The sequence below is a fragment of the Strix aluco genome, chromosome 23 (genome assembly GCF_031877795.1).
Source record: "Strix aluco isolate bStrAlu1 chromosome 23, bStrAlu1.hap1, whole genome shotgun sequence".
In the NCBI taxonomy this organism is placed as follows: Eukaryota; Metazoa; Chordata; class Aves; order Strigiformes; family Strigidae; genus Strix; species Strix aluco.
In genome coordinates, this window is record NC_133953.1 from 6,694,720 (window position 1) to 6,721,148 (window position 26,429).

The 26,429-nt window shown below is 42.6% G+C and overlaps 1 protein-coding gene across 3 annotated transcripts in view; it reads left to right on the top strand.

The window, feature by feature from the left end:
- The window catches only part of ARHGAP32 (Rho GTPase activating protein 32), a 263,491-nt gene that overhangs the window by 182,424 nt on the left and 54,638 nt on the right, over window positions 1-26,429 (top strand). For all 3 annotated transcript variants that reach the window (XM_074848691.1, XM_074848692.1, XM_074848695.1), the window contains 2 exons: window positions 910-987; window positions 10,559-10,640. In XM_074848691.1, the coding sequence (XP_074704792.1) occupies window positions 910-987; window positions 10,559-10,640 (160 nt within the window). The remainder of the gene's footprint in view (window positions 1-909; window positions 988-10,558; window positions 10,641-26,429) is intronic.

The following is a 26,429-nucleotide window of genomic DNA, read 5'->3' on the forward strand; positions in this document are numbered from 1 at the left end:
CAGGGATGGGGACTCCCCCCCTGCCCTGGGCAGCCCATTCCAACGCCCAACAACCCCTTCTGCAAAGAAATCCTTCCTAAGAGCCAGTCTGACCCTGCCCTGGCGCAGCTTGAGGCCATTCCCTCTTGTCCTGGCGCTGGTTCCTTGGTTCAAGAGACTCATCCCCCCTCTCTGCACCCTCCTTTCAGGGAGTTGGAGAGGGCAATGAGGTCTCCCCTCAGCCTCCTCTTCTCCACACTAAACTAATCTCATTTTTTTATTATAGAGGCCACACAGATGATTCCCACCAAGCCAAATTTAGTATCAGTTATACCGATTTCCTTTTGAACTATTGCAGAATTACTTTTTTTTTTTTATGGGAATGAGCAACGCTTCAGAAAACCTGTTTGGTCTTCCTGGTGGTTGTCCTTCCTGTTGCTGTAACACCACAGCACCTCTCCTTTTTGTTTTCTGTTTAAGAAAATCATGTCCTGGGCAGTTTGTGAACTATGAAGGGAGCTTTTAACTTTTGGCTGCAAAAGGAAACAAGAAGACAAAAGTCAATGCCTGCATACACATACGTAGGGCATGTAGTAAAAATTAGTTCAGCTACTTGAGAATATTTTCCAGTGTTTCACACCATCACTGCTTACTTATGTCTGCGGTTTAATCAGAACGCTTCTGTACCCTTTGGCAGAGAGCCTGCTGCTTTTCAGAATTGTTTCCTTATGAACAGCTGTATCCTGTATGTTGTATAACGCAATAACTCTTCTACCTCACAGTTTGACTTTACAAAGGCAGATGTCTCGAGACTGGCATCGGTGCAGTTGCTCACAAGTTGTACAGTTTTTTGCAGAATGCGTTTATCCGAGTTGGGCGTTCCTCCGAGCCACATTGCAAGCTGTGATTGATGTTGCCAATCTTTTGCAGGTGGGAGACATAGTGTCTGTTATTGACATGCCACCAAAGGAGCTGACCACGTGGTGGAGAGGCAAGCATGGATTTCAGGTAGGCGCAAGCGTCAGACGTGACAGTACAACTTAAGTAAAGGCAGGAAACTCAGCAGCGTGTTTAGCTGGGCCTGTGCAGGATTACTCAGGGGTGTAAGCAGAGTGTCCCTGCCTTGGTGTGAGAGGACTTTCCCTTTCTTTCTGGGCTTGGGCTGGAGCAGACACGTGGTCTTCATAGGAAGTTACCTCCCTACTAAACTGTGCGAGTTAGGGAAAGCTGTGACCCTTTGATCGACAGCTGGCCTGATGCTAGTGGAAGCTTTATGTTGCACCCCTCCAAGGCAGCTGACACTGCTACTCAAATCATCCCGTTCCTTCCACTAAAACTAGATCAGGCAGAACATAGAGGATTCAGGGAAAGCCACTTGATAAGACACTGCCACTGACTTGGACAAGCCACTCAACTAACCTGTGCTTTCACATCTGCGTTTATTGTGTAGTGTTAATTAATATTGGTCTCTCTAAATGAGCAGAGAGATTTAGACTGAATTTTCAAAAGACCCTAAACAGACCTGGGAATTAGGTGCCAAAACTTTTGTGTTGAAATGGCACTTTCCTTCCAAAAGAGTTGTTATTCCCTAGCTTGGATTTTCTCATTAGGAAATTTAAAAGAAAAAAAGTATTTACAAACCAAAACCCAAAAGCTGCTGAAGGTTGGGGTAGCTGACGTCCACCTCCTCAGACTGTAGTGTCTCACATTTCAGCTCTTTTCAAGTAGGAAGAATTTTCATACTGCAGTTGCTATCTGTGAGTAGGTGGAATTATGAGTTTGCTCTGGAGAGGGTCAGAATTGACCCAGACACTTGTATATTTTGGCCTGGAAAGTCTTCTTAAAGTACCTCAGATTTTCCCTGACAGACCTTTCTGTGCCAGATCCAGATTGTGGTTCTGCTGTCATTAATACCAGGGCTGTGTGCAATTGGATCTCCAAACACTGCAAATCCCCTCTGAATGGAGTGTTAGTTACACGATTACATTTCTGTCTGATTAGCCAGCACACGTGAGATACAGCTTTTGTTGGCTTTGTGTCAGATGTGGGGGTTCAGATAATATCTCATTTGTAAAATCAGAGCAGCGTGGACATACGATACCTGCTCTGAAATTAAATTTGTTTCTAGAGTTAACACATTGATATTTCTTGAACAAATTTGACTGTTCTTCTCGTTTTGAACTGTGTTGTGTCTTCGCAGGACTTTTGTTCAGACCTTAGAAGCCCTCAAGCTGTTTTTGCTGTACTATCAAAAATTAATGCAATGCTTTAGTACTGCTTGGAATGATCAGGCTATGCCGCATTTAACTTCCCAGTGAATCAATAAAACAAAACTCCTTTGTGATCTGTGCATGAGGGCAGACGCTCTGCACAAAGCTGATTGATTACGAGGGGATGGTATCTCCACGCAGGATGTCGATTCCATTTTTCAGTGCGAGCTCCCTGCTTGCCATCAGGCTGGCTGAAATTGTGACTAGATACGAAGAGCATCACTGGTGATTAAAGAAGCAAGGGAGCTCTTCTGCAGTTTGTCACTGCCTTCTGTCTCAGATCAGAGCAATCCTATTGTGCTTTCCCAGCATAAAGATATGTTGATGAGCAAACAGCTTGAAAAGGGGTTTGTCTCTCTCCGTGCACAGCCAGTCTACTGACACAACAGATCTGAACAGCTGCAGAAATGGAGCACCATATTTTGGCTTAGCGAAAAATTAGGGGTGGAATAATCTTGCGTCTTGAATTGAAAGCAAGAGCCTTTCACAACGTGGATCAGACAGTGGCCACTGAACCACCCTGTTGGAAGGGCAGCAGCTATAATACGTGTTCTGGTAGCTCTCAGGATGTGTTTGTACAAGGGCAGAAAATGAAGTGAGTGTGTTTTAAGAAGTTACTGCCTGTCAGCTGAGATAGGGTGACAGACCATCTGTACGCTTTCTGCTCCTGCTGACTGCAGAGTAAAGCTGGTTAGCTCAGAGGTGGTTTTCAACAGCTGTATCTCAGTTGAGAGGCAGTAATTTCATAAGCTCTGCGAACTCAGTTATTACTGCATAAACGTATCTCTTCACACAACCGTGCATCTGATTTGCAGAGGTGTGTTTTTCCTGTGAATTGACAGTTTTTGTCATTTCTTTGAAATGTACTTATCAGATCTTTTCATTTCCGTGAAACACCATCAGCGTTGTGCAAAGCCCGAGAGGATTTTCTAACAGTATTTCAAGTTTAAGCTGTGAGTGTACAGAAAAAGTACATTTCCTGATGTAATGGAGTTTCTTGACCATACTAACTGCTTTGGTGAGAAGAGAATTCAGAGACAGGGAATTTATCTCTGGTGTCGATACATCAGCCCTAGAGATGTGTTACAGTTCAGTGCAGAAGTGTCCTTGATGAATGTTTAAAAAGAGTGTATAGGTGAGAGATGTTGTTACAGTAATGTGTGTAAGTACTGATGAAGCCTTCAAAGCATTTATTGTAGGCAAACAATTCTGTTCCCATTTAGGAACATTGACCATTGTAAACGTGATAGCAATCTGTTGATCCAGTCATTTTAATTAATAAAATAAATCAGCAAAGACTGTCTTGCCAGAGAGCTGTGATCCTGAGAGCAGATAAAAGGAGGAAGTCCAAATGTTTGGACAGTTTGTTCATCTTACTTCTCAGGTTTTTGCTTTGTGCTAGGAAAAGAGCAAGGTTTTATCAAATGGGCCACAGCTTGCATTGTAAATCATGTCCTGATAGGAAGAGAGCACGGTTTCGCCAAACGGGGAAAAAAAAATTACTTCTTGACTTAAAAGAACTTACCTGGCTTTGTGCATTTAAACCAGCTGTAGCTTGTGTACGCCCGGGCAGAAGTGCATTCATTCCTACATGTCCCCCCATCTATTTGCATAAATAAAGGGTTTCTCTGTGTTGTGCAAACAAACAAGAGGCAGGTCTGCAGACGTGAACAGAAAAGCAAACCTGATAGGCTGCAAGCAAGTTCAATTTGGACTGCAGCTTTGATTCAGCGTGGAAGTCGGTTTGTTTGCCAGCCAGAGCTGTCTTTCAGGAATGAATCCCCATTTTTGTTACCTTTCAGATTTCTGTGTTACAGTTGCAAGTGCCTTTCTCCCAGTACCTGATCTAACGACTGCATTGTGAGAGGCTTAATCCTGTGTGGAACAAAGCAACCCACGAGGCTTCTTAGCATTTTCTCTGGCTAAAGTAAAATGATTTTTAAGACATTTTTCCTCAAGCTTTTTTCTTTTCAAATGCCCTTAGTGAGTCACTGCTTTCGTTGCAAGATTGTTACCTAAATTACAGCCACCTCCGCATTAACAGCCTTCCAGCCCTCTTTGTTCTCCTCTTCTTCATGCTTTGTCTTTTCAATCACTACCTCTGTTTCAGACAGCTGAATCATTAGGGACAGGCCCTTTTTTTGATGCACAACTGCATTTTGATGTTCTGAATAATTCTGTCTTTTGGGTTTAGTCTCATGAGTTGCACTGCTGCCCAACAGCAAGCTGCACAGCTGCTGGAGGTGACACCAAAAAATCACAGAATCATCTTGGTTGGAAAGGACCTTGAAGATCATCTAGTCCAGCCATTAACCCAGCACTGACAGATCCCAACTACACCATATCCCTAAGTGCTATGTCAACCCGCCTCTTGAACACCTCCAGGGATGGGGACTCCACCACCTCCCTGGGCAGCCCATTCCAATGCCCAACAACCCCTTCTGCAAAGAAATCCTTCCTAAGAGCCAGTCTGACCCTGCCCTGGCGCAGCTTGAGGCCATTCCCTCTTGTCCTGGCGCTGGTTCCTTGGCTCAAGAGACTCATCCCCCCTCTCTGCACCCTCCTTTCAGGGAGTTGGAGAGGGCCATGAGGTCTCCCCTCAGCCTCCTCTTCTCCAGACTAAACCCCCCCAGTTCCCTCAGCCGCTCCCCATCAGACCTGTGCTCCAGACCCTGCACCAGCTCCGTTGCCCTTCTCTGGACACGCTCGAGTCATTCAATGGCCTTTTTGGAGTGAGGGGCCCAAAACTGAACCCACTCATCGAGGGGTGGCCTCACCAGTGCTGACCACAGGGGCAAGATCCCTTCCCTGTCCCTGCTGGCCACACTATTTCTGATACAAGCCAGGATGCCATTGGCCTTCTTGGCCACCTGGGCACACTGCTGGCTCATTATCAATCCCCCCCCCCTCCCAGGTCCCTCTCTGACTGGCAGCTCTCCAGCCACTCCTCCCCAAGCCTGTAGCGCTGCTGGGGGTTGTTGTGGCCCAAGGGCAGCACCCGGCATTTGGCCTTAGTGAAACTCATACAGTTGGCCTCAGCCCATCGCTCCAGCCTGTCCAGGTCTCCCTCTATGCACAGGAGTGTGCGTAACCAGAGGCGGACTGGACTTTTTTTTTTAATCAACCTGTGCTTAAATGATCTAGAACTGGTTGTGAAACTGCAGGTCCTGGCTTTCAAACTATCTTCCACGCTGAACTTGCACACGGGCTTCAAGTCCGAATGGATTTCCCCAAAAGGGACGTGTTCTGTCTTGGACTGACCTGGAGTAAACCAGGTTGTTAGTTGAGAGCATTGTTTTTTTCTCGTGCCTCGTTTTCTAATAAATATCATGTATGTGATGTGGACATAGGGTACCAATTAGTAAAAACGGCCTGGGAAGGCAGAGTGCGTTTTTGTGGCTAGTGTCACTTTGGAAACGCCAGTTCTTAAATGAGGAGCCCAAGTTTGATTTCTGGTTCACGTGTGTTGATTTGGGAAGTCGGTGTGAGAGCGAATGATGTCACCTGCAGAACAGGCCATGGGCAAGAGCCCAGTGGACACGTCACCAGTGACATCATTTCTCAGCCAGATGGCCACTTCCACTGGTAGAACAGTGCCAGCTGCAGGGACAGATTGGGCAAAATTCTGTCTGAACTGATTTGCCACGAGTTTCCTACGCTGCCCCTTTTTTCTGTAGGCACGTGGTAAAGGTTTGCATGGGCCCAGGCACACGTGTGCTGGCGGTTCCCTCGCCGTCCCCAGCCAGCGGGCGCCGTCGGAGCGAGTCTGTTTCTGGAGTTGAGCAGCAGAGATCAGTCACACCTCGTGTGTGACCTTTGGTGGTAACGTTCAGCATTCAGCTGCCTGCTAGCTCAGCCGCTGGGAATGTTAAAGGAAGGGCCTTGACCAGCCTCACCCAATTTCCCAAAGTACAGCTGGCATACCAGTCAGGAATGGATAATTAACACGTAGCATCCACACAGGGTTGTGGGGCTTTTTTTTTTTTTTTTTTCAAATAAAAGAAATTAGAAGAGTTTTGTGGCCAAGATGTTCAACTCAGGATGAGAGGACTAACAATCCTGTTCCTCCCGTAACTGGTGCCCCTCTAAATTGGGTGAGCACCTCCCTAAGAGGAGCTGCACTCCTACGCCAGCCGTGCTTGGGGAAGGTAGGTGAGGGTGCCCTCATCTCTGCCCTAGCTACTACTACGTAGCTACATGTCAAACAGCGTAGTGAAAATTCTGCTTGTAAAAGCCAAACAAGCAATAAAAAGTTAGGTTTTGCTAGCCTATCGTGATTTAAAACTAAAGGAGAACAATTTCTGAACGAAATTCAACCCATACTTTAGCCTATGTCAAAACCAAAAAGCAGTTGGAATGTCTCAAACAGTGTTTCATTTGCCATTTGTGTGGCTGCTACTTTCTGATTTGTTTGAATTCCCTCCTGGTACACTGAAAATTATTAGTGTTACTTTGACTTTTCCCCTTAAAACCTCATGTATCCTCCCGTTTTAGCAGACACTGGCATAAAAGTGAAAAATAAGTTACAGTAGCTATTGCAGAAATGTTTGCATACAGCAGTAGTCTGTGCTTTCCTCCTTTGGTTAAGGTGTGTAGTGATTTTTTTTAACCTTTAGATGACCTTGTATTTATCTAAATATATACTACCCTTGCTATTAATTTTCGTACATTGCCAAATCCTTTAATCCTGGCTCAAGCTCTAATAGTGTCTTGCTACATCTGTTGAGATTAACTCTTGGACTAAACTCATTTATTTATACAGAATCATGGAAAACTTTCCATGGGAGGAAAAGCAGCATCTTTTAAATGGGTGGGAATAAGGCACAAGTTATAAGTTACGACCCTGAAGATGATCTCTTGGGGATCTTGCAAGAAAAGTAAGAATAAATAAACCAGAAAATGTAAGCCATCAGAACTATTACCAGTAAGTTAACATCAGAGAGCTTGTCTACACTAGCACAAGTCAAAATTCTCTTTCCCTAAAAAAATCCATTATGATTATTGGTTTTGAACACGGCAAAAATGATACATTGAAAAAAAGTATAGTGTTTTATTTGGGAAAGGTTCTGAGATACCTAGAAACAGTGACATGGCCATCCTGGGTCTTCCTTCATCTCTCAATTCATCATGTATATCGCAGCCAGAAACAGGAGAGGCATTGTGTTAGCAATCAAAGGCAAACGAGCTTTTAATTACCATATGGGATTTAGATCCACCATTTTTCATTATGATTAATGGAAGGTTGGTATCCAAGTACTTCAGGTTTCTTTACACATCCCGGGCATAGCCATTGTGGACAATTAAAAGAAGTTCTCAAAGCACTGAGAATGAAAAAAAATTCTATCATTTCAGCTACGGAGTCGCCCCAAATGTATCGTTTGTGTGATGGGGCTGAGACTTTCACTGGATCTGTACATTTTTCTTAACTTAAAAATTGTTTCCTGCATCTCTTGCCCAGGAGAGAGAGAGACTCTTAGCGATAGTATTTAAAAACTGTATTATTTATTTTGTTTAAATACCAGTACTTTTTGTGTATGTACGCTGAGCCATGAGCTGCCTGACAAAGAGCCTCTGTGTGCCATGCCAGTATTTGTGCTGATTTTCTGGTGCTAATGGGCACATTTCTACCTATAAACTGCACAAAAATCCCCACTACGTTCTATAACTCCAGGATATCACCTCCGTGCAGAATCGGCACAGCCAGCTGGGTGAGCGGTTGGGTGAAGCCGTACATTATCTTGGGTTTTGGATGGGATCTTCAGTTCTGTGAGTCACCTGAGCAGAAGCGTAATGCACAGGCCAGTCTCGATTACAGGGAACCATGGATCAGAGAAACAAGCTGTACTGATCCATAGTGCTGCTGCTACAAGTTCTCTTCCCGTGCTGTCATAGTCTGAACAAAAAGCATATTCTGAGCCTTTAACGTGAAGCGTGATGGATTAGTTTGTCCTCTTACTTGGACAAAACGTTGCCTTGCTGGATTTTGGGGGTGTGGGAGGGAGAAGTTATCTGGTATTACTATTAGCTGTTGCTTCCCTTAGGGAATTTGGAATATTTCCAAAGTCTGGACTGCTTACCTGAACACACCACGCATGACACTGCTGCTAAATTGCTTGGAGGTTTATGGGTGAAAACCAACTTGGAGTAGGAAGGGGAATTTTTTTTTTTCTTTTTTTTTCTTGGAAACAAAAGGGAATTGTGCAAGATGAATAAATAGAGGCAGGACTGTTTGCCAGACTCTCAGTGCTGCCTGCCTTGTGGCTCCAGAGGATTTCAGAGATGTGCTAACATGACTGGCAGCAGCGCTGGCCTGGTGGTTCTGTTCAGATGAGCTCGGGGCCCGTCCGCTGGCTCCTTGCCACGCATTGTTGCAGCACTTGACCACACTGTGGCCGCGTGAAGTGACTTGATGCTTTCAGCTGTGCAAATCCCATGCCTGACACGGGACAGGAAATCCTGCTTCTGGCTTAGACGGGCTGTCTCAGAAGGGTGGTGCTGCTTGAATTACATGTCACGGTACAGGAGCTGTGTTGGGTGAAGAGGTAGGGTACGAGGGAGAAAAAGGTCTGGAAATAGGGACTCAGGATACAAGTTGTCAAAGGCTCTGGTCTGGCTTGACTTTAACCTGGGATGAGAGTAAGAAGGAAGACGCTGTGGAGAGAAGGCTGGGATGTGGGAAGTGTAAAACTCCAATCTGGTCACATCCTAGCCTGCATCCTTAAACAGCGAAAGGGAAATAATTTCCCTTCTCCCCAGATACAGAGACCTTCGAGCGGCATGTGGATTTCTGCAGGCACATCCTATTTCAACAAAACATTAAGACCCTCCCCATACTTGACTCTTTAACCCTTCTGCTAGTTTAAACAGTCTTTCCAGCATTTCTGAGTTAGAGGGGATACAGGGAAAAATGCTGTGTTAAAGGTCAGTGCAGGAACGCTGCAAATTACCATTTGCAAGTAATCAGTCCCAGGACCTTGCTGGGAATTGGGCGCTTGGACGTGTCTTCGTTGTCAGAGATGCTGGCAGCAGAGAAGAAGCTGCTTTCAATGGTTGTCAGAATTTTTTACATAGTCCTGCTCTGTGGTAGCCCAGGGGTGGGTCATCGCTTTTGAAGCATCTTCAAATATTTGCCAAGGGGGTTGCTTCTGGAATATTCTCTCTGCTTCAGCTTGCTTAGCAGATACACAGATAAATCATAACGGTTAACTGGCTTGTGCAGAATGCTTGTCAGCTGTTCTCTCACATCCATTTTCAGTAATGGATACGTGGCACTATTCTCCCTTGTCCGTTGCTGACAGGGAAGCTGAGGCGCAGCAGTTGCACTGGCTTGTCCATGTTCAGAAGCAGATACGAGAGTACGCACCCGGAGTTCTGGCTCTTGTTAGAGACTTTTTTTGCTGCATCATGCTGTTTCCTCTAAAAATACTTCTGTTTATTTCTAGTCAAATTACTGAGTTCTTTCTTAGAAATGCAGAACTCGTTTTACTCTGTGTATATTTTACTAAACCTGTTCACCATTCTAAGACTGAATGAAATTCAATTTAACTAAAACCACATTAAACTTTTTTAGCAAGATCTTTAAACACGTTGAATTTGAATGCTTCAGGAGTATCACTTATTACCCACACTCATCAGATCGAGTGCAGGCAGTAAGGCTAGGACACAGTAGAGAGCTCTGTGCATTCAGAGTCTCTTCTCCTAACTTATCATATGAAAATACACATTTTTTTTTTCTGTAATGGGACTATATAGACATGCAAATTTATTCACCCATATTTGATTTCAGTTTTCTAAAGGAACAAAATGTTCAAGTGCTTGTGAATATAGTATTTTGACAGTGAAAAAAGGTCAAGTGTTGGTGAGATTTGAGTACAGATAATTGAGATGCTAAGAGCTGAAACATCTTGCTCTCTTCATTAAATTTCATGTTACATCCATGCAGCCAGGTGCAGGAAACCCAGCTAAAGTCTTTCTGCCTCTCTCGAGCTCCACTTGAGATTCAAGGGTGCGTAGCACACTTGTCCTCTCCCCTCTCTGTTGCAAGTTAAGTATCTCTGTCCTGTGTACCAAGCTTAGAAAACCAGACTTAAAACCGTATTTTACACAACTAATTATTCGGTTTGTAGAATTTTTGGCTGCATCATGTTGAAAAATTATTTCTCTTCTGCTGGTCATTTTATGTCAGGTAATGTTACGGAGCATCAGGCAAGTAGAATTTGAGGAAAATGTTTAACAGTTGCTGATTTAACAGTTCAGATCTTAAAAAACACTGCATTCACTACTCTGCCTCTCTTCTGTTTTTACTACAGGTTGGATTTTTTCCTAGTGAGTGTGTTGAACTAATTAACGACAAAGTTCCTCAGTCCGTGACCAATTCTGTGCCAAAACCAGGTATGTCCATTAAGTTTTTTGATGCAGAGAAATCAAATGGAGTTATCTTTTTGGTGTTCCCTGTTTAATATCTCCTCTACACATACTGTGTTATACTCTGTGTGTTGATCATCCTTTACACATTCCACGTTATCCTTTCTATGTGTTGATCATCCACGTTACCCCTCTGAATAGTTGCCACTGTTGAATGTCTTTCATCTGGGGTGTTTTGTAAGCTCGTATCAACGTCCATCTCCTGCATGATTTGAAAGATTTTAAGCCTGTAAGAATTTAAGATGCCTTCAGCAATTTGTAACTAGCAATTCCATGTAACATCCCAGTTCTTGGTGTCCAGAGAGTCTTGTGTGTTAGGGTTTTTTTTCATACAGAACATACAGGCGACTCAAAAAGGTTTATGCTGACTTAGATGGAATAGATTAATTAGGTACTGGAAGCTTCTTTCTGTCTGAGGATTGATGGAGAAAGTCAATATAGTAGAACTTGGAATCCTAATTGCTTCTGCTCTGGGTATATGACTCCATCTACTTCCTGCTGCCTTCTGGACAGTTTTGTATTGTATGAAATACAGGCAAATTAATACCAAGCTCTGCTGAGGAAAGGAAAAATAAATAGAAAATGAGATCTTGGATCTGATTCTACTGTCATCCTACTGGAAGTGATTGCAGTTAGAGGTGCTGGCATAACTGAGATCTCTGCAGAATTTACTGGTGGTGAAGCTTTTGTTTAGTTCTTCTGATTTTTTAAAAAAAACATCTATATATTCATATATATAAAGAAATATCTGTATATCTTTTGTATCAAGAGAAGCAGTTTGAAATTGCTGATCTTTCTTAAAACAATATGCAGCCAGCAAGTTGAGTTGGAAAGCTGGATAACTGGTGTTCTTTTCATCTATTTTAACGATGTTCCTTATCTTATAAGATTGCTGACTTGATACTTTAAAACAAATAGATGTGATTCAAAAGTTTGACTTCTTCTAAGGGAAATGCATTTTATCAGATCTTGTGTTACAGCTTGGAACTTTTGGTTCAGTGGTAAAAAGTCATGAACACCCTAAGCTATCAGTGCACTGCATTAATCTGCACGCTTCAAAGAGCTGACAGTTTAGGGAAATAGTTTTCTCAACCATTGGTATCTCCAGCCTTTGTTATTCCTGGGAACGTGTAAATGTATTTGCCAGAATCAGTGTCACGGAGATCACTGGCGATTCAAAGCGCTGCAGCAGGTGGTCATTCCATAAATCCAGCATCTGCCTCTTGTTTGATCTCTAAATACTGTGATCAGTCACTTCTCTGTACTCCGTCAGCTAAAGCGCGTAGACAAGGGCAACTTTAAATCTAAATACAGGCCAGGCTGATAGATACAATCATAAGCAAGTGTTTATTATTAAATATGGCTCAGGCAATTAAATGTCATGAGCTGCTAGTGAGTAGTTTCTTGCTATGCTTTAATGAGAGATAACAAAGCCGCATAGATTAATAGATTCTATTTGGCTTTAACAACACACTAGGGGGTGGATTTCCTCTTTCAGTCCTGGGAAATGTTTGTTATGAAGTTGATACCAAAAGCCCAAGTCCTATTAAAAGTAATAAGTTGAAAGATAGTGCCAAGTCATGAGGCTGTCCCTGCTGACCTTCCCTGATAGTTGTTCTGTGTGTACAATTAAAAGCAAAAGACTGCTCTAGAAGAACACTAATGAGCTTTCAGACGTAGGGATTGCTAGAACGAACGTTGCAGCTGTTTCTGTAATCCTTCCCTGCCCTTCCTTTGCACACAGAACTCATGACACCATTTCTTTGTAGCGTTACGCTTTCTAATTTTTCCACCTTGGGAAGTAACAGCACACGTACGGTGGAGGCCGAAGTCCCAAAGGCTCTTCCTCGGTTGCTGCAGAAGTTGTGACTTGGTGGCAGCTAGAAGGAGTCAGGGAGGAGGTTCCCATAGTTAAGGCATGTTGAATGTGATGTTGGAGAAGTCGAGGAACCTATCTGCCTGGAGGCGTGTGAAATACAGAAAGGCTGAGAAGATGAAGGGGGAGGAAGGAGCTTCGGTTTCCTGGGCTGGGTTACCCCACAGCTGCCGGAGCCGAACGCCCTGTCAGCACAGTCCAGGAAGGAGGCGCAGGGGCAGGGATGGAGCTGCTGGAGCACCCCGGGTGCCTTAAGGAGCACCACTGCGAACTGAGAAATCGGATCTTTCCATGTGGTTCCTCCAGAGCCTCGCTAGGAATTGCATTGCTGGGATAACGCAGAAGAGCTTGTATTTTCCTCACCCATATTCCATACGTTTAGTGAATTCTAATCTATGGCTTAAACGTTTCTCGTACACTTAAAATATCCACATCAATTAATTTTCCCCCTTTATATTTGAAACATCAAGATTGGCTTTTCCCAAGGAATAGAGACTTTTCTAAAAGGAACCACTTGGAGCTTTTGTCCTTACTCAACATCAGCAGGGTAGTTCATCTAGAATTAATGTGAAGTTTTAGATTTGGGCTTGATAAGACATACTTGTCCACATGCAAACTTTATTTTCTTTAGTCAAAATATGATGTGTAGAGCATCTAGGACATTTTGTATCTGCAGCATAAAGCTCTTTGCCATGGAGGAATTTACAAACATAGAATTCCTTGTGTTGTTTAATTGTCCATAGATTTGGCTGGGTTGAGTAATCTAATGAAAAGCAGATGGAAAGCAAAGAACTTCCTGCCCTGCGTTTTTATTATTATTTATAATTAGAGGTTTTGATTTGCAGAAGTGAAGGGGACAGCATTTTAATAGAACCATAAAATACTGCAGTGGTCTATAATGCAGTACAAATAATGTCTGAAGATCAAATGAAAATTAAACACAGGGACCGGGAGAGGAGGGTTGGGTTTAAGTGCAAACTCTGCTTTTAGAAACAATCTTGTCTGTGGAAGTACATGCTGACACCAGTGACAACACAGCCAGGGCCCGAGAGAAATGAAAGAAAAAGGACCATACAGGAAAACGATCCATGTTATTTAATTCTGAAGATTCAAAGCAATAAGAAAGAATATTGGTTTTGCCTTGAGTCACCTCTAAAATATATTTGACAGTGAGGTTTGGATTGTCAAAGCTATCATCTCCCAAAATACTGCTGGGGTAGTATGCTTGCAGGGATATGTATATACAGCTGTGCCTGCTAGTGCACACAAGCTGTTACCTGAAAATTAAAGTCGGTCTCGTTATTGCTTAACAACATTGTTTAGCATTTTCCTTTTTCAGACTTCCTACAGGGAGAAGTAGGGGTGCTCAGGAGCTCTTGGAAGTTACCTGTTGGGTAGTATTTTCCCTTCAGTATTGTACTAAGCCCCTGCCCCGTTTTTCTCATGTTCAGTGCTGTAAGAAAATGCTTTTTTTTTTTTTTTCTCAGGTGGGATGCAAACTGATATCCTGACTGTTTCTATTTATGTAAAAAGCACTGTAAAGATCCAGGAAGGTAGTGTGGGCTCACCAAATCCCAGCTTTCTTGAGTACTTGCCTTTTTTTCTAAACTCTTCCTGTATTCTTACTTAGATACAATACTCTAATGATAAATTCTTAGCTTAAATTATTATATTGAATTGATACCTAATATTTCATAGCTATTCCATTTACTGACAATTTAGCTGAAATTCAGTACTACAATAGATGGAATCAGCTCGTATTTATAAAGATTTTTAAAGAGATACAGGATGAAAGGTTGCATTTGAATTTCAGATATTTGGTGAGAAGTGAATCTTTTAAATATTCATTGTGCTGCTTAGAAGAAACAAAGTGAATAGCTGTTTTGTTTTTTCCTTCGAAGTGAACATTTGGGAATTGCCTGTAGATTGTGGCTGTGTTTACTCTTCTCATTCGTTTCTGTCCACCTCTGGTCGGTCTTTTCTGGGAACAGTGTGTATGTGTGTGTGTGTTCATATCGTCCCCACTCATCCTTCTGGCGTAGTTAACGGTCACAGGCAACATGTCTCAGCTTTCTCTTTCAGTCCATTCTTTCTCATAATTCTGGATATTTGTAGTTTAACAATATCTAAAATCACATCTCACGCTTCACCTCATACGTGCAATTTGTTTCACATCTTTAGCATCTTGCTGTGCACCGAGCGTGCCTTGGCATGGTAAATTGTTTGAAGGTTTCTAAAGGTGGTTGCTGCTGGGGAGCGTCTTGTTTCAGGGGGAGGCAAAGAATAAAGATGCAGTTTGCAGAGAGACAGTTAGAGCTTAAGTGACAAAATGGGGGAGAAGAAGGTAATGCTTCCCTTTCTTTTTTTTCAAAGCAATGAGCATTTTTAAAAGTTCAGGGGTCATTCTCACCAGTTCCTCAGTCTCACTTAGGACAAAAAAATGAATAACCCCAGCAGCTCTGCCCAACTTGATGGAGGATTTTTCAAATTCCTGTCTCATCCATTCATTTAATTTAGATTTAACAGGTAAAGGTACTCTTACAATACGCAACTAAGGACACAATAAAGGGTCCTTGGTAATATTACAAGCTGTTGTAAACGAATAATTTTTTTTAAACATAAAGAACAGATTAATCTGAGTCAACATGCCAAATGTAAGTAATCCCCTGAACTTCAGGAGGATTGAAATTTATGGAATGAATATATAATATGAAGTGTCTGGATCAGGCAACAGACTCTGTTCTGACCTCCTGAAGACTCTGGTACGGCGCTGGATGAATTAATTTGAACTGCAAGAACGCAAACTGGGTTATATTCATTGTGTTAGAGCAATCATAACAGACTCTTAAGAGGTCATGGCTGGTTTGAAGCAGGCTAGTTGCTAATCCCTGGACAAAACAGATTGCATTTGGGTTTTTTTTAAATAAAAGTAAAAATCAGGAAGAATAAGGTTCAAATAGAACTTAAATTCTTAAAACGGTTGAACAGCCATTTGACACTGATGAGTGCATAATGTCTTAATTAGTGTTTTTATAAAGAAAATATGGAAAGATAAAAATGTATGTAATTAGTACCAGTCTCGTTAATCTTATGTAAACAAACCAGTTGTTTGGCGTTCAACGTGCACCTGTCTCATTAAAGCTAAATTAAATGAAAATTTTATTGAGCCAAACCAGGTATCCGTTTCCAGCGTGGAAGCAGACGGGGCATGAACGTACCGATGTGCTCAGGGCCGCCAAGTACAGTTCTTGATGCAGAAGACACAAAATGTGCTTTCAGTATTGACAGACCTAAGGGCCAATCCTTCAAGAAATCACGTTCTCTCAGCTCCTGTGGAGCTCAGACAGAGCCGTGAGTGGACAGAGATGGGCATGAAGGGTCAACAATTTGAGTGTAAAAACAACTTCTTCAGGAGACTCGCCCGCGTCTTTGAAATGAGCTGTGGATGTTTCTCCAAGGCTTTGAAAGCCACCATGGTTCAGCCTGGCGGGCTAGGTGTTCAGGCAGAGACTTCAGCAGGACGATGCCAGCTTGCTTAAACCCCCGATTTGAGCTGGTCTGATCTGTGGGGAAGTTGTTTCCTGGACTTTGTGTTGTCTTTCTTCCATCCAAAAAACAATCTAACGCTTGGGGTTGAGGCAGCAAGAGCGAACCCTCTGCCTTCTCTGCAATTAATGAGGGAGAACACCTTTTGTCAATAGGAAAATATAGCTCTGAGACAATTTTGCTTTTCTTTTTCATAGAATGCATAATAAGATAAAGCAGTTGTCTGCTCTAGCAGCATTAGAAATGGAGGAAAACTAAATGTGTAAGGAACCGAATTACGCAAAATGTGAATTTACAAATCTGGGAGTTGTTTTCTTTTGTAAGTGGTTGGCATTGTCCATCTATATAAAGAAATGTTACATCTTCCAGCCCTGTTTCTGACTCAACAAAGTACTTAAAGATGGGTTTAACCATAAACACGTGCGTAGCAGACACTGGAAGTAACGCAAACAAATCCTGTGCTTCGCTGTGTTGCTCAGCAGGGATTGGCCTTGTGCTAAAAGTTCAAACTCGCAAAATGTTTGGGGGTTTTTCTTGAGCTGGGACGCACTGGGTGGGGAATTCTTGGATCCTAATGAATTTCCAAAGTGTTTAGGGAATAAAGCACCAAACAACTTGAAGGATTGGGTCTGTGGTCATACTTTGCTCTGTGTGTAGCCTAGCTGAGCTTTATATGAAATTAATCCATTTTCAATGGGTGCATGTTTTAACCGACTTTCTTTTGTTTTTGTTTTGTTTTTTTTTCTTTTTTTAATTATACCTTCCCAGTCTCCCCTGCCCACGGAGCCCGTCCAGCGTCCTGGAGCTACTTCCCCCCTTGTACGTTTTCGTTTATTCCTTTTTTCTTCTTTCACTCTTTCTCTCCTTGTCTCTTTGTGTGTCTTGGTTTTTTTCCTCCTTCTGTACATGCAAATCAGTAGCACTGATGCTTTAAAGGATATTCAGGGAAACCAAACCAAATCTTTAGTCTAACGTGCCTTTTTAAAAGCTCTTTGGACATAAAATAATACAGCAGGGAAAGAAAGAAACTGATTCTAACTCTTTTCTGTTGGAGATGATGGAATCATTTGGAATCAATAAAACCATAAGTGAAGGAAATTAAGTGCCAGGCAACCAAATACGAACGTCAGTTTGAAAGAAAGAGAGGTTAAAAGCAGGTGATAGAGAGGAGTTAAACACGGCTCAGAAAGTTTGTTAGAACTTGGAAATCTTCAGAAGCAAAGATTCGGTTTTTTAAAAAAAAAGATCAGAAAATGCTGTTTGTGCTTAGCATCTCACAATGCCCAAAGTGAAACTGTTGAGTTATGTGGGAGCTGTTTACTTACCCAGAGAGTCCTGCTTCACGTTGCCATGGTCTTTTTTAAATCCTACTAGTGCTAATCTAAACCTCATAGCAATAACCTAGCGTCGGTAAAATCGGAGACTGTTCCCATAGATTTAACATTTTTTACAGTAAACGTCACATTTACACACATTGACTCCCCCCAGGGTGTTGTTTGGGGTTCGTAAATCAGTCTTAAAACTGGATATGCAAATACTGTAGATAGATGTATACAGCAAATTATATAGTGTGTATATATATATACACACACGTGTATATTTATGCTTTCCCCATGCACATACACTGTTGGCATAGAGACCATGTGCTGAGACCCCTGTAACGTGGGAAACACGCACGTGGTTCCTATTCATGATACTTCCTCCAGGAGAAGAACGTTACTTGACAGCAAATTCCTTGTTTCTGGTGTGAAGACTCGACTTTCCGAGCGCTTTCCTGAGCGTGTGCCAACGTTATCAAACACTCTGCAGACAGAAAGGTAGAGACTTCAGAGAGGAAGGGGAGAACAGGGTTTGTATTTCGGATGTGATCATGGAGAGCGCGTTGTGGTGAGGCTTCTTCCACTGCACGTATCCAAACTAATAATAAGAGCCAGGAAGATTTAAATTGGGGTAGAGTTTTTAAGAATGAGGACAAAATTTATTGCTGTGACTGGCTGTATCTGCTGATAAATAACCTGCCAGAAGGTTTGGGAGGAGTCAGAATAGCGAAAGCTCGTAAGATCCTTTGGACATACAGGTATGGAGAAAAGATTTTTCTGAGTTCTTTCCTCTTTTATAGCAAAGTTCCTTAAGTCCGTGAGCCCTTCATGGGTCTGCTAAGGCTCAGTAGTCGTTTAGCTTCAGATAATCAAGGCAGAGGTTGGGCTTTTTGCTCTTTTTTAACATGAAAACAAAGCATGGCCAGATTTCTGCATTAAGCAGCCTGGAAGGTTAGTGTTTATCCTTTAAAGCTGTTTGTGAGAAAGAAAAGTTCACCACTAGAGCAGCTATAATGCTTCTGCTCAAAGGTATAAGGCTTATTAGTTGTTCTGCTTGTTTTTCATGTGAAATTAATTTCTTCTGACAGCCATGTCCCTTTGTGAGTCATGTAATTGCAACAGAGACTAGAGACTTGGCTATCGCCGTGCACAGAGCATCACTAGAGAGATCATGTGCCACATCCCTCACATGCCTGAGCACTCCTCTGTGGTCGGCACTGGCGGTTCTTGTTTATAATGTTTCTGTGTACCAAAGATCATGGTTGCACGTCTTCTATTACTAGTAATTTAGGAAGAGACTTTATGTATTTTTTAAGTATGGAAGCTTCGAGGTCCTGTTCAGACTTTGCTGGTGTTGGAGGGAAGTTACTTTCTGGGCTTATGAAGCAGCTTTTAGACACTGAAGTTCTTTTTTGGCCCTCAGCTTCCCCAGATAAAACGAGTTGAGATCTGAATAGGGAGGCAAGGGCTGAAATATGTTTTTAAAACTGGGACAGAGTGCCTCTGAAAATGAGCTCTAAATCTTAAGCCTCCCAACCATTCCAAAGATCATTATTGTGCAAGTTGAGGCTATGTTTAAAATCACTTCCACTAGCATTTGCCAACCTAAATTGAGATCTCTTTTACATCAGTTTTTAAACTCTTTTTACAGTGCAAACTTCATTTATGGTGATATGTGTACATAATACGTGTCTTTGCACTGGAATTGAGAATTAGACTGCATACACTGCGGTCACACCTGAGCCAGCTTTAAGCCCAGTTGTTCAGGTACCAGTAGCATCCACCTTCATCCTCAGCAGCTCAAATTTTCTTGGGATTTGGGTGTTTACTCAGCTTATTTCATCTCACCTCATCGTTTTTGCCATTCATCCTGTGAGCTTGGCATGTCACTTCACTTAGACTTCTTTTTGCACATAGACATTGCTAGTTAGGAATACTTCAGGTCTAGAACATGCCAGAGAAGCAACACCTTAGAATGCATAACACGGAAATCTGGATTTCTCTAGCACTTGTTTCTCTAATTGCTGTCTCTACAAATTACATTGTTAGTCTCCTGCAGTTTGTTCCAGGAGATATTTTAATTTAACTTTGTCCTTTCTCTTGCCTTCTGTCTGTCCCTCTGCCCTCTTCCCACCTGACCTTAATTATGTGCAGATTTGGAGATGGATAGTGTAAAGCCAGGTTCTGCATATGTTACAGAGGCTCTGAACCAGTCCCAGCTGAGCTCAGGTAGAGCCCATTATGTACAATTAGTCTCTCAGTGTCCTAACCACGTCTAACACTGTACGTGATAGCAATAACCGTTTACTAACACCCTAGGTTTGGTTACAGAAGCTAGATGTAGTTGAAATAGTTTATAATTAAAGTTTTTTTGGTATTAATATCTGTTGGCTAGAAAAGCCAATGCCTGATTCTAAGAATTTGCCGTCTCACAGGCAGATTTTCTGCAAGTGATTTCATTCAAGTCAGGGAGTCCAAATCTTAAGAGCACTGCTCAACATAACCGGGTCTTGTGTTGCAAATGCTCTGCAGTATCAGTGGCTACGTGGCTATTAGTCTGTGTATCATAAATTAGCTGCTTTTTTTTTTTTTTTTCCCCTGACTGCTGAATTTCTAAATATAAAGTGTTCTTCTTTTCCCAGGCTTTCAATTTGTGCCTCAAAGATCTATCCAAAGAGTGTGCCAAACCCTGTTTGACCATGTTCTGGAAGAAAGAACTTGCTTGAATAAGAAAGAAAAGAAATGTGGTTAAATACTATAGTTTTATGGCAACGTAAATGACCCTAATGTGTACCCAGTTGCACAGTGATAGCAGAAAACAACTGTGTTGTGTTGTCATCGTCATGACAACGTCGCTTTAGCTCCTCAGAACTAGCATTAGGTAAAATTAAAGTGTTCCAGTGGAAGTAACAAACTCAGATGCGTCTCTGGGATGTTTTATGTGCTTAAACAATTTGATCATCGGTTACTGAGAGGTGTTTGGTAACAGGCATTTCCATTTATTTTATTTTGTTTCGTTAAGTCGTATCTGGACTTTTGTTTTCATGGATCTCTTAAGTGCTTTGAAAGAAAATGTAAGTGTAATTTTTGGAGAGACTGGGTAGCAAACTGTAAGTTTTGTTTTCCAGCAGGCCAGGTCAGGGCTTTACAGTAAGGCAGGCAACACGTAGTATTTCTGACAAAGTGTTCAGACAACGTGTTGTCCTCTTATGTCCCTTTCATCCAGCCCCTTTGTAGTGAGGTTGAAATGACTTTGCAGGGTAGCTGGACCTTTCACGGAGATCATCCCGATCTCTTCTTTGGGTGGAATGAATAGGATATTTGGTGTTGAAGTGATGCTAATAAATACAACCAGTCGGAGCTCGCTTGAGTCCTGCCATCCACACCGCTGGTATTACCTTCCAGTTTGTCAAGGAGGCTCATGGTTGTGCAATTCCATGATTTTGAGCGCTTGGTAAGTGTCAGGCATCTTTTCTAATGGTATTTCAACTGATCACTAATCTTCTTGTGGTTGCTATGTGTAAAGCTTTGCCTCTGCTGAAATCCTTGCCTGTATTTCCACTGTTGCCTTCTAAAGTCACCAAAGGCAGATTCGTTTTTTAACTAGGCTTTAATGCTTTGTTTTACTCCCATAATAAGTGTTGTATGTTTCCTTTTTTTTAAAAAAAAAAGACATTTTTTAGGAGTATTATTTTGCTGGTAGTTTGCATCTTGAATAGATTAGGAATGCCAAACTTGGTCTTCCATAATTATGTTGCAGCGCTTGCTTTCAGTGCAGTGAATTCTGATAAAGTGCTTATTTAATCTGAATTGCTCCAGTAATTACCTGTTTTTAGGAGAAAGGGATTTATTGCCGTGACTGCCCCGCACTGCGCACAGCTATAATACATGCTATTGCAGTCATTAGTCTTTTCAGGTCTTTAAATTTGTGTACAGAATTGAAGCATAAATCAAAATGCAGCAGTGTTTTCCTGTTAGTTTTTAATTTCCTTGGAATCTTCCTTTCTCTTTGCTCTCCCTCCCTCGTTTCAAGTGATTCTTCCGCCGCCTTTTCTTCCTTCCTATTTTTTGGCAGAAATAGAAAGGGACGAGAACTGTGGGCTGATCTGTGGAAATGCTGCTATATACAGGATTCATCTGGTCTTCTATGAAAGTCGCGCCATAAAATCTGTGATTCTGCTGGAAAAGTATGAGTTTGAGAGAACAGCTCCCTAGAGCCTGTGTGCTAGGAACAGACACCGACAGAAACTCTGAATTATAGATGGTGTGTTCTTTGGGCATGGGTATGTACGATGAGCATCCCCCCAGCAGCAACGTCTGGCCTGCAGCGGGTACTAAAGAGTCTGAGGAAGTGAATTGGGCTAAATTTGTGAAGTCGAATTTTGCTTCAAGCAGCACCGAGCCCGTGTGTTTTGTTTTGTTTTTTTCAGCGGTGGTTTGGGAGAAGGAACCAGGCAGGGCTCTGGGTCTGGGTCTGCTGTGCAGTTGCCCCCACAGCTTTCCCCACAGTAGAGGCCCAGCATTTCCAGTACGATTTGTACAGATGAAGCTGTGAACCATCTTCTAAACGTCCTGTTTTGCAAGAGGGCAAGTTTTTAATACATTTTCCTCTAGAGCCGCATGAAAAGCCACCAGAGAATTACTGAGTTTGCTCCGTAATTTATCATTTTAGGAAGCTGCAAGAGAGTTGCAGATGCCAGTGAATAGTGGTTTTGGGAGTCCTCTACCAAACTGGGACAAGTCGTGGATTTACGTGGAGCGTAAAAAAAGTTCTCAAAGTTAGAAAGTGTCAAATATTTTTTCTGCATGCTGCAATGAACCTCTGACTATGAGAACGTATTTTTATATGTAACTGGCTTTTGAATTTAGCCCTCTTTGGCGAATCTGAAATAATTTTCCTGTCCACCTAAATAAAATCTATAAATCTTGGCTACCTCATAAGTGAGAGATGAGCAAGAATTTTAAGTATTTCAAATAAGGATACATAGCCTTAGGAAGTCAATATTTTTTCTTCCTTTTTAATCCCTTAACAGTGCAGATGTTTTCTGACAGCAGTAGTAAGAACCAAGTGTGCATTTTGGCAGAATTTTTTAAGCACCCATGGTTGTGTTTTTTTACCCACAGACTCTTTGGACTTTTAGGTGATATTTGTAGTTGATGCAGTATTTGCAATCTGCACAAATAGATATTTTTGTAACATTTTCCAGGTGCTATGGAAACACGTCTTGATGGTTGTCAGGTGTTTGTGAGTAAATTGGTTGACGTTTTCTTCAGGAGGCCTGGATTTGAAAGCATGGGAGTTTTTCCTGTAGAAGAGAAGGGATTTGGGGATTCCTGCTGTGTCTGAAGGGTGCAGGGGAAACAGGGTCAGAGGCTGAGGAACCTTGGCAGGGCAGGAGGCCCCGCAGTTTGGGGAAGGCCAGGAGAGAAGTCTGGACTCAACCTAAAGGGCATCTGCAGGCTCTAGAGGCCCAAGATGAGGAGAAGGATACAGTTTGGTTCTGTTGTTTCATTTATATCTTTTGTTTCTTTTTTAGCTATAGTAAAAAGAGAGTTTTCTAATCTGTTACAAGACCTGCTTGTCTGAGCCCTCCCAACCCCCAAGAAGGGAGAGCCTTTGTAATTTCAGAAAGAAATGCCATGTGTGCAGAGCAAGTAGTTAACAGGGATAAGTTACTTCACATGAGCATTGCCTTGCACCCTGTGTTCACACAAGTGCGAAGGGAGTGAAGAAGGTGATCGCTCTGGTGACCTTTTGGCTTCTTTGTACAATCTCAGTAACAGCACAGGTGTAGGGCATCAGGGAATGAGGCCTCTGTCTCCAGCCTCAGCCCGGATTTGCACTAATAGCTGAGTCTGCTGTAAGTATGAAAAAGATTGCACCCACAGCTGACACAGCTTATCTGCCAAAAAAAACCCCAAACCCGAACCAGAACGACCCTAAACATGCAGTTGGGGAGTAACACAGCTGTCCTGGCAGAAAAGCCCTTTTGTCAGCTTGGGTTATGTCAAGGGGGGTAGCAGAGCTCTGCCAGTTGAGAAACATCTTCTACCAGCATATCCTGCATCTCCACTGGGAGGCACTACTGGTGTGACTGCGGCCCTGGAAATCAGCCTCCAGCCTCCTGAAGTCACAGGGAAATGCCTGAAACATAGGGAGAAGGAAGAGACAGATTAATTTCTGGATTCCCTGTGCTGCAATTTCTTCCTCGTGTGTGGTCACACACAGCCTCTGGGGCTTTCTGGAGAAGTTGAACCCATGGATGTAGCTTCAGGCTTCCTGCATTTTGACAGGTAATTGGCCATGTTTCCCGGGGAATTTTAATTGGAAAAGAAAACGAACAAGCGTGGCGTATGGATCCATGCACAGTCTGTACGCATCAGTTCAGAAATAATTGTGTAGATCTGTGTGTTGTGTAGGTAAGAAAGAGAAGTATTCGTGTTTTGTTATGGAAAGATTCACAGTGTTTGGGGCTGACATGCTTAACCTTTTTCGAGAGGTTGAATCCACCGAAATAGGATGACTGCTTGTGAAATAAAGCGGTAAAACTTGGCTGGGTGCAGGGGTGTTGGAGGCACCAATGTGCTATTAATAAGGCCAACTTTCTTTTCACATGTTCTGTGCTTCTTTCTCACTCTGCCTGGCCTCCACTTATTCAGGTTGGGGGGTTTTGTTATTTTTAAACTGGATATTTTTTCCTTTCTCACAAGTTTCGTCAAAATGGGACTTAACTCTAATAATAGTTGGCTTGAGCAAAACTCTGCAGTTATGCTAAAAGCTTTGAAATCATGGAAAAAGGTAGCTTGTTCTGCTCTGCTTTTTGTCTTTTCTCCTGAATAATTCTGTAAATTAGTGTGGGAGCCAAGCTGTGGCTTAGAAATATTTTCAGGCAGCTTTAACCTGAGATGATAGCACGTAGCTCTGATCTCTTCCTGCATTGGCATAGGGATTTATCACGGGTCATGCCAGTGCGTATCTCAAATCTCCAATTAAAACCTGGTCCTGTTAAGTTCACAAAGGCTGAGCAGCTCCACCATCACCGCCCTGTATGTGGAGGAGCGGTGCTTGGGCTCTGACTCCATCTGGCTCTCGCTCTGCTGCCCGTGGGGATCAGTGGTGTTGCTACATCTGCAAGGAAGTGTCTGTGGGAAGCTATAAATTAATGTTAGGAGTGGAGCTGGGGAGTATATGCTGGCACATCCATGTTTGTTTGGCTTTCTCGGGCACGGCTATGGCCCAAGTATTGCCCATTGCTTAGACAGGATCTGTGGCACGTTTCTGCCAGAAATCCTACACAGCAAAGGCTCCCCTGTCCCTCTCTGTCTCTTCATCTCTCCCTCCTCCCTCCTTTCCTTCCCCTCTCCCTCGTAGTGAATTTTACTGCTGCAAACTGCAGACCATAATGTTACTCTGGCCTTTAAGGACTTGCTTCGCTAGCTCATGAATCAGCCTGTGTCTGTGATTAATTCAGAAGACTTTGCTGATCTGAAGTTTCATCTGTCGGATCTCATTTAAGAGCTCGTGTCAGTGCCGCACTCATTCTTCTTCAGCATTTAATCCTGTAACTGCAGTGGGAAATTTGCATCAAATTCTTTGACTTGTTCTCGTGGGAACTTGCTTTTGCTATAGGAAAAGGCAAGTGAAAGTCCTCTGCTACCCGCTTGGCTCTGTATTACATCATTCCTAACTATTTTTACCTTTGTAAGTGGAATATTTGGAAGATTTTTCTTGCGAACCTGGACAGCCATGGCAGACCGTGGCTCCATGCACCAAAAGAGCAGGTGACCACAGGATTGTCCAGGTACTCTGGGACACGAGATCCCTCTATGTCAAACCTGGTTTCTGTAAACTGTGAATCAAATCCCATCATTTTGAGGTTATCCCACGGCAGTCTATTGCATGCTGTGCTGTTCTGTCAGGGTTTTTTTTTAATCTCCCAGTCTGCCTTCATCTATAATCTTAGTTTCTCCCCAAAACCTTTTTTTAAAAAGGGGGGTGGTTGTTTATTTGGGGGTTCTTTTTTTGAGTTTTGAGAGTATTTGATTGCAGGATAAATCTAGCTAAGAAGCAGCATTGAAAAATACTGGCTGCCTAACTTCTAATAATGGCTTGAAGCTTCCTTCAGTGGTTAAATTTGCAAAACCAGAAAGTGGAAGAAGCTACAGAGTATATTAATAACATTTTTTAGGTTATTCTGCCTCCCCAGTGCTTCTGTTTGAAATAAATTTTGGAGGATAGGTTAAACTTCAGAATGCTTTAAAGACTGAATTTGTGACAAGCGTGTGGACGGAGCCTTTTGTCTGTGATTTCAAATGCTTGGGCTTGTTAGCTGTGTTTAAAAGAGAGACATTCATTATCTACCTCTTCTGCTCCACTGCAAGCTGATGAACACGTAAATAGCGGAGAATGCATCTCTTTCGCTTGCCTTTGTTCCTTAAAATTGTCTGGGAAAAGAAATTAGGAACACAAAATGAGACCCACATGTGAAGATTGTTTTATTGCTTTCAGTCAAATATTCAGAAGCAGAAAGAGGGCATCCCAGTACTGCCCAGTACAGTGCAGGGCGAAGATCCCCTGCCCAGGGCAGAGCCCGAGAGCTGCAGAGCCAGAGGAGTTGTGTCCGTGATGGAGTGCTGTGCCAAAGGCTGACTTGTCATTTCCAGGTGCAGAAAAGCCACATCCGTGGTTGCTCAGGCTTCGTTCCTTAAAGAAAAGCGTTTTGTAACAAGCATTAAGTATTTTTCTTTACAGGAAACAAAGTGCAGGTGGGGGAAAGGTGTGCCGTTGTACACCACGTAGTAAAATACCTCCTCAAGCACTGTTGATTGTCAGAGCAATAATTTTCAGAGGTAAAACCCAAATCCACGGTTGGGGGAGCTCTGTGTTCCTGGTGATGCAGCTGTTCTATTCCTGCCTGATCAGCAAAATCAGGATTGTGCGATCTCTGGGCTCTAGTTTGAAACTGCACCAGCAAAGTGTGCGAACCGCAACAGTTTGTCACAACGTGGTTCATC